The 13,539-nt window shown below is 34.9% G+C and overlaps 1 protein-coding gene across 1 annotated transcript; it reads left to right on the top strand.

The window, feature by feature from the left end:
• Positions 1–7,920: 7,920 nt before the first annotated feature.
• Positions 7,921–12,573, top strand: LOC104892707 (uncharacterized). Its single transcript, XM_010678696.4, has 4 exons — positions 7,921–8,069; positions 8,187–8,240; positions 8,381–8,432; positions 12,097–12,573. The coding sequence occupies exons 1-4, from the start codon at positions 7,969–7,971 to the stop codon at positions 12,289–12,291; spliced, it is 402 nt and encodes a 133-aa protein (XP_010676998.1). The 5' UTR covers positions 7,921–7,968; the 3' UTR covers positions 12,292–12,573.
• Positions 12,574–13,539: the final 966 nt, after the last annotated feature.

Raw genomic sequence — 13,539 nt, forward strand, 5'->3', positions numbered from 1 at the left:
AAGAGATTTTTCAAACAACGGCGCATCATCGGGACTTGTAATTCACGCCAGTGACTTGTTATGTTTGATAAGTTTTGTTATTTTTACTTTCTTTATTTATCTTTAATTATTTTATTTTCTATAATTATGTATTATGGGATAATTTATATCTTTTCCTAATCTTAGTTAGATAATTGTAAATATTAGTTAGATCTTAACTAGATTAGTTTATCTTTTTCCCTAACTTCATCTTTTAGTTTCCTAGTCCTATTCCAATTCTACCTATCCAACTAGTATAAATAGGGGTCTCCACCCATCATATTCCTCACACCAAATTTGAGAAATACATCTCTTTTCTCAAGTTTAAACTCTCTCTCTCTCTTAGCCTACCATTTCTCTTCCTCCCTAGTAATTACTAATCAAGGTGTGTGTATATGTAGTTCTTTAATAATTATTTTGTAGTATAGGAAAATATTTTGGATTGAAGTTCATGTTTTTATAAGTTTTATTATGAACTACATGTGTTCTGTAAGAACATGTTTGAATGTTTATTAATTTTATCATGTACTTGAATCATGCCTTTAGTTCAATATTATTATAAAGTTTGATTTTTGAATCTATATTCATATAATTTATAAGGAGTTTGATATTTGAATGCATGTTTAAATATTTAAAAAGGAAGTGTTTTTGAACTATTATTCTTTTTCAAAGGTTACCTACCTCTTAAGCAAGTTATTATATTTATGTCTATATATTGCTAAATTCATAAGTAGTACTAAACTTTTTAAAGGAGAATTATTTCATAAGAATTTTTATTAGATATATGATCTTTTATGATCACAATTATAAAGAGGTAACGATTTGTTATTTATCAGCAAGAACGGTAGCTGTTAATATTATTTACCCAGACAACGACTTGTTATTTATTAGCAAGAACGCGGTAGCCATTATATTATTTACCCATGTACTTTTTGTATAAGTCATGTGGACAAGTTAGTAACCCCTCGTAATAGACTCAGTAAGGAATACTAAACTTGGGGGGTGTGCACACTTTAGGAAAGGTACCTAGGCAAGGAAAAAGGATTTTTATCAAGGTTATATACTTTATATTATACAAGTATTATTAAGTATTCAAAAAGGTTTTTCGAAATTAAAATTTTCAAATGTTTAATTAAATAAAGTGTTTAATATTCCGCATATACATGTACTCAGTATTTTTTACTGACACGCTTATTGTTTTGTTTTATCGCTTTGTCCCTGTGATGATCCTATTTTGGCGAGCAGTTTTTTTCAGGTTGATTGATATGATGCATACTCTATATGGGGTAGCTAGTGAGGAATCATAATTAGTCAAGGAGTTGTTTTATTTTCTTTATTTCCATTGTTATATATTTGTACAATAAAGTATATATATTAATAAAGAGAAGTTATTTAAGTTATTTCCGCTGCATTAGTTTAAGTTCAGTTAGTAGTTAGTATTAAATCCTTTAAACGTTATCACGTTGCGGTAATACTCTCAAGTTTCTCAAAAAATTTAATAATAAAATATGTTTTTATAAAGAGAGAAATTTGGGGGTATTACACCTGCTATCTAAAGAATGTTGATTTTTAGAACAATAATCAACATCATCCCTTAAAAATATAGGTAGATCTTCCATCATATTTTCAAATCCTTTCATTATCTTTGAAAGATGACTGAAATCACTCTCAACTACATAATCATCCAGCCTTAAAGTTGACTTTGCTAGACCCTTAGACAAAGCATTTTGGAAACAGTCCATGTATTCTCCTCCACAGACATGTCCTCACTTACATCATAAAAAATGTTGTTGACAACGTTCTGGATGATATTATTGGTCTTCTGACTCAATTGAGTCACTATAAAGCTAGGGAAGGCAATAATAGAAGGATTAGAAACCTCATCCCAACCAGCTGGCAAATCTTTCACAACATATGCAATTGATACCATTTCATCAAATTACTTATGATAAACTGAACTTGACAAAATTTTGTCAAAATCATCTTGGGAAGGATTATTAGAAGAAGAAGGAATACAAGCAACAAAAGAGTACTTCAAACCAGAGATGGCCAACAGTGCAGGTTAATCCATCCCATCCCATCCAGCCCAGCTCACCTCATGGGCCGTGTGGGTCGGGCTCGCAAAAAGCCGGTCCAGCCCAGCTTGAATCGTGAAATTGGTGGATGGGTCGTGGGCCAGATTTCTTGAGTCCAGCCCACTAAAGCCCGCTAATAAAACCACCCAGTCCGGACCACGAAACCGGTCCAGCCCGGCCCATGAACCGGACCAGTCCAGTCCAAGTAAATATTGATCAAATTGTGTATATTTTAATCAAATTGCAAATAATTAATTCAATTATATTTTAAAATGATAAAATTATTCATTAATATTAATAATTGTATATATTTTAATTCATTTTGAAGATTTTATATAACAATAATGAATAATTTCAATGATTAAATAATTTTTTTAAAAAAATATTCATGCCGGCCAGCCAGCTCGGTCCAGCCCACTAGACCCACGAACCGCCAAAACTGCTTCACGAACCGTGAAAACCGGTAACAGACCGGTGTGGGCCAAGATTTTTCATCCCACGGACCAGCCCGTCCAACCCATGAATTTCACGGTCCGGTCCTGGATTGTAAAATCTCAGCCCAGCCCACTACGGCCCACGGTCCGGTCCGGCCCGCCCAGCTCGCACTAGTGGCCATCACTACTTCAAACTCTTAGACGCATCAATGTGGCAAAGGAGACAGCTTCCAAATCCCTCTTCCAAAGCAACCACAAAGCATGAAGATTCTACAAAAATCAAAACAAAAACTAATTTGTAATATTGTATATGTAAACAGGTAAAAATACACTATATAAAAACAAGACTAATTATATGAAAATGGCACTAATTGTATCAGAGCAAAAACAAACTATGTCATCACTATAACAAAAAAAAAAATAAAGCACATACACTATACCACATACAAAATAAACTATATCATAGAACAACACTATATCAGTCAAAACTACACTATATCAAAGGGAAACATTAATCTAAATTTTTAAAAGGCACTAGAAGGCACAAACACTATATCACATATAAACACACTAAATTTCTTCATCAGTGAGACTTCCTGGTGGAAGCTCAAACTGAATATGAAGCTTGCCCTTCACCTTCCTCTTGGTCGTTCCTGGACGACTGCTGTCATCTTAGTCTGAAAGTCGTTCCAAAATTTCTCCAAATGAGCAACAGTCACTAGACGTTCAAGATTTCTCTGAATAGCAGGTTCAGGGCTCTGACCAGGGACATTAATGATGAACGGAGGTATATCCCTCCCTCGAGGTGGTTTCTCATCATCTACGATATCTTCTACTCGGATATGAAAACTTCGATTTCTTTTCAAATTGGATGAGTGACAGTCAGTCATCGTTGCGTCTCCCTACAAACGGCGTTAAATATTATGTAATGCTTGACTAGTTAATATATTGTCATCCCTCAACAGGTTCTTTAATGGAGACTTGTGCAACAATGTCCTAGTCAGATAAATCCCGAACCTGAAAAAGGGACCCACCCTAGAGGTTTGGATGGCGGTCCCCATCCGAAGCTTAAGTCAGGTATCAGGAGTAATAAAGAAAAGTAGAAATAGAAAGAGAGAGTTTTCACAGAATAATAGTACACACTGCTCAAAAAAGATTTCTTTCTCCTGATTTCAGAGGGAGTATTTATTTGGGATCTGATTGCTTCCTTTTGAGGTCACCCTAATATAAGGGGACCTGATTGGCTAGGCAATCAGAGCTCTACACGTGACAGACAATGATTGGGTGATAAACATCAATCAATCATATGCAGCTGTTTTTTGGGATTTGGACCCTGAATATTCTTTCACGCCAAAAGGTGGGTTTTTATTCTTTGCTTAGTAAAACTCAAAGTTCAAGCCTCTGTATGAATCTCCGTGTCTCCTAAGGAGCCGTGGATTTATTTAAGGTACAACAGTTTCTACTTCGATTAAAGAGTTAAAGTGATCTAATACATCGCACTATTAGAGGGGATGTATCATCTAAAAACTAAAATAACAGGTTTTAGATAGAAGTAGACACATGTAACCTAATGTGTTGCCTATAATTATTAGCAGACGCGATAGGTACTTTCCAAGTATATCTGGAATAATTCTAATGTGTCACCTATAACTATTACCAGATGCATATCATCACCAGTTACATCAGTGTTGAGGTGATCATGGACCGGGCCTCAGTAAAAAAAATTTGCCCATTGGCCGGGCCGGGCCTAAATTTGGGCCGAATTTTTGTGCCCCAAAGCCCGCTATTTCGGGCCTAAATTAGCGGGATTTTGCGGGCCAAAAATGGGCCAGGCCAAAAAATAGACTAAAAGTCGTTTTTGACTTGCCCAAAGCCTGCCCAAAACCAAAAAAATTTGGCCCGGGCTAGCCCGACCGCGGGCCGAAAAAATCTGCCCAAAACCAGGCTAAAAAACGAGCCGGGCCACAATGATCACATCTACATCAATGGCAACGCAATAGCTTTTTGCATCACTGGCTATATTAGAGGCGACGCAATAGCTGTATTATGTTAGGGGGGACGCGATAGGCCATTTTAGAATTTTTCCCAATCTTATTGCATCCAACTTTATACATAAATGCGACACATTAGTTTTATGCGTTATACATTGTATAGAGACGACGCAACATGCATGTTGTGTACGTTAGGTGGATTTTGTAGTAGTGGAATCTATTCTTTATCCCGACAAACTCCAAAGTAATTCCTCCAACTTGCTTTCGACTCAAAATACGGATTCTCCGCATTAGGTCTCATAGACACATCCACCACATCCCTTCCTTCAACTAGAGGAAACTGAAACACATCATACACATTAAATTGGTTAATCTTGAACTCTTTGGCATAACCAACTCTAAATATTCTCGAACCACCATCAAACATCTCCACAACCATCAACTCAAAGAATTATTAGTCTTGGAAATCTTTGAATCCAACAAAGATCCAAAACCAATATCTATCACAACTTTTCTTTGTTCAGCACTCAAACCTTCATTTAGCTCACAAAGGTTTTTACCACAACAATTAGTTTTAAAGAGGTTTACCCTTTGTCCTTCAGCTTCAATCATTATTTTGCTCTTCTTTGGAGCTTTCAAGGTATCCTTCTCAGCTACAAGATTTACCCTCTTCTTGCTTGCTGCCTTTTGTGTAACAATTGTACCAACATGATTACCATCATCAATTCCTTCATTAGCAAGATGACTAGCAGCATCACTTCTTCCATCTGATGTTCAGTAGATGGATTACCAAAATCATGTTAAGGGTGCTCTGCAACAAAAAATAATTGTTCTAAACAAACATACACTATATCATGTCAAAATATACTATATCATGTCAAAATATACTATATCATGTCAAATACACTATCATGTCAACACTAACGATCGATTGTGATAAATTTTGTGTACTATACAAATAAACTACACTATATGATCTCAAAATACACTATATATAATGTCAATATACACTATATCTTGCAAAACTATGCCAAAAAGCACAGGCCAAACACTATCATGTCAAAACACACTATATCATTTCAAAATACACTATATCATGTCAAAACACACTATAACATGTTCATATACAATGTCATGCAACATTATCATGTCAAAAAATACACTATGTCAAAGCACACTATATCATCTCAAAATACACTATATCATGTCAAAACATACTATATCATGTCAAAACACACTATATCATGTCAATATACACTATTATCACACGATGCCAAAAAACAGCAACACTATCATGTCAAATATATTATATCATTTCAAATAAAAATACAATATATTATTTCAAAATAGACTATATCATTTCAAAATACACTATATCATATAATTACAAAATACACGAATTGTATAACAAAAAGTACAGTATAATTACAAAATACACGAATTGTATAACAAAAAGTACAGTATAATTACAAATACACTATATATTTACAAAACACACTATACCAACTCAAAATATATTATATCATCACAACTATAACACAATTATTATTTATCACAAAAAATATAGTTAACCTAAAAACACTACAAAACTGAATAAGATATACAACACAAAATCAGCCATAACAAACAGGAAAACTAAAGAAAGCACAAAAAAACAAGTAATAATAACAAAGTCAAAAATTAGGTCAAACGAAAATTGAATACAAAACACAAACATCAACATCAAAACACTAATAAATCAACATGAATTCAATATGAGAACAATAAAAATCACACAAAAAGAGGAAGTAAAAATCAACAACATAATTATCAGAAATTAAAGTAAAAAAGAAAAATCAACGACATTATTACCTTCAGGTTGAGCGGTTTCAGGAGCACTAGGCGACTTCAGTTCCTTTTCCTTTGAACGAACACCAAGAGACGAACGCAAACCATTACGTTTTGAGAAATTTGCGCTTAGCGCTCCTCTTCCTTCATATTGAAGAATTCAAACGAAGGAATTAAGTAGAGATGAACGAAAAAACTGAAAAACACCATACGAACTTGAATAGAGAGAAAATGAAGAAGTTATGAGAGAGAAAATGAAGAACTTATGAGAGAGAAAATGCAGAAGTTATATAAAAGAATGAAGTTAGAAGAAGTTATCAAAGGAGAGAGAAATTATCAGAGGAGAGAGAAGAAAGAGTGGAAAAATGAAGGCGACAAAAACTAAAAGTTGTAATTATTAAAACTCACTTGAGATGGATTGGGTGTGCACACTAAGTTAGTGTGCACTAGGTTCATATTGAATTTTTTACTTTTCTTTAATCAATATTTTCGTAAATAACAAAAACATTTTGACTTAATATCTCACCACTTTGAGTTAATCTATTCCCTTCCTCCCAAAATATAGTTATTTTTCACGGGAATTAAGGTAAGTAGAATCTAAAAGGGAAAATAAATCTTTTTTGTTTATTTAAATAAATGTTGTATGAGAAAAGATTTAGGAGAGAGAATGAAGAATAATTGGTGAAGGAGCATTAATCGTAATACTTGGGTTGAATAAACAAAGCAATAAACTAATTTCAAGAAGTAAATAAATGATATGGATACGATTTCTCTAGACAAATTAAATGTGTATAGAAACAAGAACTATATTTTGAAACACCCAAAATAAAAATAGGAACTAAATTTTGGGACAGAGGGAGTAGTAACATTTATTTACGAAAATACCTACAAATTTTGCTATTTTTGAGATAAAAAATGAAGGTGAAGGAAGAAGGTAGTGATGGCCACTGGTGCGGGCTGGGCGAGCTGGACCGTGGACCATAGTGGGCTGGGCTGAGATTTCACGGCCCATGTTCGGTCCGTGAAATTCATGTGTTGGGCGGGCTGGTCCGCGGGCTGACAAATCTTGGCCCACACCGGTCTGTTACCGGTTTTCACGCTTCGTGGGTCTGGTGGGCTGGACCTGGCTGACGGGCCGGCATGAGTTTTTTTTTTTCAAAATTATTCAATTATTGAAATTATTCATTATTGTTACATTAAATCTTTAATATGAATTAAAAAAATATATAAATATTAATATTAGTGAATAATTTCATTATTTTTAAATTTGATTGAATTATAATATATGCAATTTGATTAAAATATATGCAATTTGATTAAAATATATACAATTTGATTAATATATACATAATTTGGTTCAATATTTACTTGAATTGGGCTGGTCTGGTTCATGGGTCGGGTTGGACCAGTTTCATGGTCCATGCTGGGTGGTTTTAGTAGTGGGCTTTAGTGGGCTGGGCTCAAGAAATTTGGCCCACGACCCACCCACCAATTTGACGGTTTCAGTTGGGCTGGACCGGACTTTTTGCTGGCCTGCCCCACACAGTACACGAGGTGGGCTGGGTTGGATGGGCTAGATTGGCCCGCACTGGAAGAAGGCCAGCAATTGAAGAACACTCAATTATGAAAACCGAAACAACCATTCCACTCCCAAATCCCAAGAATAAAACGATGCCGAGCTCCAATACGAAACGCCTCTTGTTTGACCGCCGCTACGGTTGGGTGTCAGTCTCTCTCCCTTCTCCCTTCTCCCTTCTCCCTTCTCCCTCCCTTATTATACTCTACAATTCTTTCTTCAATTTCCACTGTTAAATGTTAATTATCATTTTTGTTTTGGTCAGAATTGATGAATGGAAAAACCCCTCTGAAGAAGCACTTGCTGGTGGCCGTGGAATGTAATTACTCTACTACTACTTTGTTATCCTCTTATCTCAATTTTACTTGTTATTTTTTGCGTTTTACGTATTGTTTCATTGATTAATTGTTTCTTTTTTCTGACTGTTTTTCCCAAAATCTTATTACTATTTACTTTTAGGTTTTGCGTCGTCCCTATTGCAAAAGGATTGGTAGAGCTGGCCTCGTACTCGGTCAGTCTTTCTTCACTTTCTTTATATTTTGATTTTCCAGTTGATGAGTTGAAGAAGCAAATGAATATTAGTTTTTCCGTATTAAGCTAAGGAGGAGAACGTGGAGATGTTGGAAATGAGAGAAAGGAGGTTAATGGTTTTCATTCCATTTGTCATTTGTGGGGGAATATGAATATGTTTTGCAAAGGGATGAAAAATTCTTTCATACAAGTTCTGTGACCAAATTCTGCATATACTCTAAATGCATAGAGCACTGTTGCGTTCAAGCTTAGGCTGTTGATTGAGCTTAAAAATGTCCCTCTTATTCACCATATGAATCACAATCTTTGACCTACCTTTGATCGAGCCTTCTTATGAGTCATATGAATATAGCATCTCTCTTGTACCACAATCGTTTGTATATAGCACAAAAGTGTCAGAGAATTCCACATCTTTTGGGAGTCAGTTTTGCAGGAGAAAAAAAATACTTTCTTAATTGTAAATGTATCTCCTTACCTTTGTTTTCTCATAAAAAGTTTTTCCTTGTCTAGATCCTTCCTACAAAAGTGAATTTAATAGTCTTTTTGAACCTTGATCAATATGGGATTTCATTTGCTTCCTTTCCTAGTCTTTTTTTCCCAACAATGGCTCATTTGCAGTCTAATATGCTTCTAGAGTAGGGAATACACATTTTGGATTTGACTCATGAGCTAGTTTTTTGGTCATATGCTAGGGAACTTTTTTGAGCTATGCTTACAGAAATTGTCTAGTAAGGAAGGTGTACCCGTTATTTGAGTGGAAGCAAGGAAAAAGTTTCTTTTTGGAATTGCGAGGCAAGTTGGGCAATGGTTTTGGGGTAGATTATGCAAAAAAGATTCATAAAGAGGTTTTTTTTTACTTTGACTCTTCATTAAGTCTCACTCACATACCATGTTAGATACTTAACACTTTGAAAAGGGTATGTAATCCTTTCGTATGACATTTTAATTTTCACCTTGACACTTCACTTATGATGAACCTAATCCGTAGAGAGAAAAAAAATGTAACAAGAGAGTCAGGGAGAAGAGAATTTTGCAATATGCGCTCACAAGTGCGCTTAAGATCTTTGTTTTAACAAGAATTGGCAAATTTGGAATGTGAAAAGCACATGTATACAATCTTTTCAATTTGGGATACACTTATAACTTTACTGCTGCACTTTTTTTTAAAGGTAAGATGAAAGGGGCTTACTTGAGGGGAGGATAAGGGGAATTCCTCAAATGAGTTTCATGAGGTTTGATCCCTAGACCTGAGGGATACGAGGTGAGAAGTGATACCAATATACCACTACCACCACCTGAATCTCATTTTACTTTACTGATGCACTTGCGTCCAATTTTGGACAATTTTTGCCTGTCTGAAATGTTAAGCTTTGTCAGGTATTGGCACTTGGATATTTACCCATATTTGAAATTGTACCCATGTCCGAGTAACATAGGTTATTAATTTATCAAGACTAAATTAAGATTATACTGGTAATCTTGCAACTGCACTGCAAATACAATGGTTTCTACGAGCTGTATTTTATTGCAATGAGATGGATTTATTTTTATCCACACCAACAATATGTAAATTGGTGGATATTTGGATGTGAGCTTGTCTTTGGTTCAGGGTCTATCAAGGGGATTATATCTGCCGTTTTCAATATGTAATCTGTATGTCTAGAGGTATCAAGTATGTTGGTTTTGGAATCTCAATGTGACTAGGATAAGTATGAAGCGTACGAAGAGACCATAACTGAATTATCCAATGATTTAGGGGCACTTTGGTTGCAGGGAATCAGGAGTGGAAAAGGGAGTGTAGGGCCCTTATTTGCTTTGTGTGTGTTTGATTGAACATTTTTCTACTCCCTTATTTCAGTATTCTTGATAGACTAATGTCAAATATTCCTATTTCTAATTCATCAAACTCCCATTGGAAATATAAGTTCCCCTCAAATATTTGTTTTGACATTTCAAAATCTTCCCACCCTGGCCCCTGAGTCCCAGTTCCCCCTCCCCCTTACCACTATGGACTTTCTTTCTCACCAGTACCACCACCATACGTTGCGCTCTGCCCAGTGTTAGACCCATTAGAACCATCCTGTTTATCCTCACTCTAACTAAAGAATTACACTATAATGATATTACTTCTTTTCCTCGCCACATTTTCCACCATCCACAACATATTAAACCATCACCACTTTTCATGACAGAAAATCAAATATCCCTGTTCCAATCCACCACCACTATCCACGTCATGTCTGCGACCTACTATACTGACCACTCTACCCTAGAATTAGCATTTCCAGATCCTTTCAGGACTACATAGATGCCACCCTTGTTTTTTGTTGAGAGCAGTACCTAGTATGTAAAATTTTTTGAACTTTGGCCTAAGATGTGGCTTTTGTTAGTTATATCATTCTTAAGCCACTCAATCTGATCACTAAAAGTTGAGTTGGAGGAATAAGATTGGGGTAGAGACTAGGGAGAAAAGTGGCAAGGAGAACAGAGAGAGAGGTTAAGTTTGATAAAATTCAAATACCAAATACTATAAGGTTGTGTTTGGGAATAGGACTTTCATTTCAAATGCATCATTTTAAATTCAGGATTTGAAAATCTTAAATTCAATTCCAAATCACAAGTTTAGAAAATTTTTAGAATTATAAATCTTTGTATTAGAACTTACCAGATTATTTGACTTTTCATCAATTTATAAATACCAATTGATATTAGAACTTACCGGAGGAGAGAGAGTGTTGAGGAAGATGATGGACTTGGCAGAGGAGAGAGAGTGTTGAGGAAGATGATGGACATGGCAGAGGAGAGAGAGAGATTGTTGAGGAAGATGATGGACATGGTAGAGGAGAGAGAGTGTGTTGAGGAAGATGAGTGTGTGAGGCATAAACTATGGTTGAGAATTTGAAATGACACTATTTAATTCATAATTTGAAATCCTTACAATAATGAGCTTGTTCATCATGATTTGGAATATGGGTCGAATTCTAGATTTCAAAGTCTAAGTCACCCAAACACTAGATTTGATCAATTCCAGAATTTCAAATGAAATCCTACTATCCAAACACACCATAAGAGGAAACTAATACCCCTCCCTTTCCCAATTTAAGTAGGGAATCAAAGGGCTTTCATGATTTTCCTTTTCTTTCTCTTTCTTGAATCCTTTTCCTTCCCGTGAACTAAACACCCTTATTATTTTATTAGTTTGGTTTAGGTAAGTCAAATTGTGCCTTTCTTGATACTTTATTAAAATCGTTTTCCATTTATGGCTACAGACTTTATATCTGCATAGTGAACTTTTGCTCATTGGTAAACTTACTGGCTACTGCTGAGAATTAGAATGATTATTCTATAACCTCACTCTGCTGTTCTTTATGGCAAGTGCATTTAACTGCATACAAGCTCAGCTCGGTGCACTTAGCATCTATTTATCACAAATTTCTCTTTATTGCTACTTGACTTATGTCAATTAGTGGCATTGGACTTTGTCAGTCTTATAATACAGAATGGACGTAGAAAAAAGATAAAGAGATGTACAGTTGCATATACTTTGTATTTGACAGAATTCCTTGAATTTTTTGTTGAATTGCATACATAATTAAGACTAATAGGATTTTTGATCAAGAACACGCTTAGATTTGTCTTCTCAGATAAACTCTGTGGCGAATTCTGCAATTAAAATTCTGGAAAGACGTGACCACTCCTATCCTCAGAATTTGCAAGCTACTTTTGGCAATCAGCTTCAGCAGCTGGCGGCTTCTATACAAAAGCCAGACTTCAGCCTGTTGACGTTTAAGGGGAAACGTTCCGAAAGTGGCAACATTGAAGAAGTAGAAACTGTCTAATTATGGATTAGTGCTTTCTCTGTAATAGCTTAGGAAGCTTCCTGTGTATTCTTAGCCAGTATTGGTTCATTTGGTGTATTTGGAGGCCTTGGCCTCATTATGTAGATTGGCTAACGAAGTATTGTACCTCTTTATTTAATGGGTGTTCTATTGTCAGCTGATCATTCCATTTTCAAGATGATTGTTGAAAAGCCTCTTACCTCATTGTGTATGTTGGGCATTTTGTATTCAGCTCACTGGAATTTGAGTGATAGGCACCTATATATCTCGATGTTGAGGACATATTGTGCTTAGTTCATTTAACGTAACAGTTAGGTCGGATCTTGCTACAGAGGGTTCTCTTCTCTCTTAAGTCAAAGCTTAGATGAGGACTTGAAGTAATGAATGTTGTTATTGAGTATTACGACCCATTTGATATATGTTCATAAATGGTGGTAATGGGAATGAATTTTGTATGTATGTTTGTCAAGAAAATCATTGCTCATTTTTATGGTAATGCTAATTTATCCCAAGTTGTCTATTTTTCTTCCTAAATTTTCATTTCCATCCAATACCATCTTGTAGGTGGTAATGAAAATTGCTCCCCGTTGAAGAAAAAAACACAAGCTTAGGGGTGAGATTGCTTCTTTATAGAGAAAAGAACACAAACTTAGTGGTTAAAATTGCTTTCCTATGAATATTTTAAAGGTCATTTTCTTGTAACATTACATTTAAAATTCATTCTCATTATCATAATTTATTAACTACTAAATTGGCCGTCAAAGGTAATGAATGTTGTTAATTCTTGAATAATTATCCAGAACTCCAAAATCAAATATTGTCTTTATCCCATTAGTCATTAGGAAAATTTAGTGCTATAACATGTTAACTTTCGAAAGGGTTAATCAATAATATTATTAAATTTATTAATCATTTATACAGTGTGATTATCAAAATGTGAGTATATCTCGTAAGATCACATGTGAACTCATCAAAACTTTCCATGTACTTACTACATCTCTCCCAAATAGTTTTACCCCATCGAGCCATAGTAAAAGTGGACTAATCAAAACTCGCAAACCTAGATAAGACACAAATGGTAAAATGAAGTCGATGTGAGAGTTAAACCGTGATTCCTACAAGGATATAAACATTTATACTAGAAGTCATATGGAACAATTTTTTTTAGGAAATCCCAATAAAACTAAGGTAAACAAGAAGCAACAGAGTGAGAAGATTAATACATCTACCTATTAAAAATAGACAATT

This window comes from Beta vulgaris, chromosome 1 (assembly GCF_026745355.1).
Source record: "Beta vulgaris subsp. vulgaris cultivar EL10 chromosome 1, EL10.2, whole genome shotgun sequence".
NCBI classification, from domain to species: Eukaryota; Viridiplantae; Streptophyta; class Magnoliopsida; order Caryophyllales; family Amaranthaceae; genus Beta; species Beta vulgaris.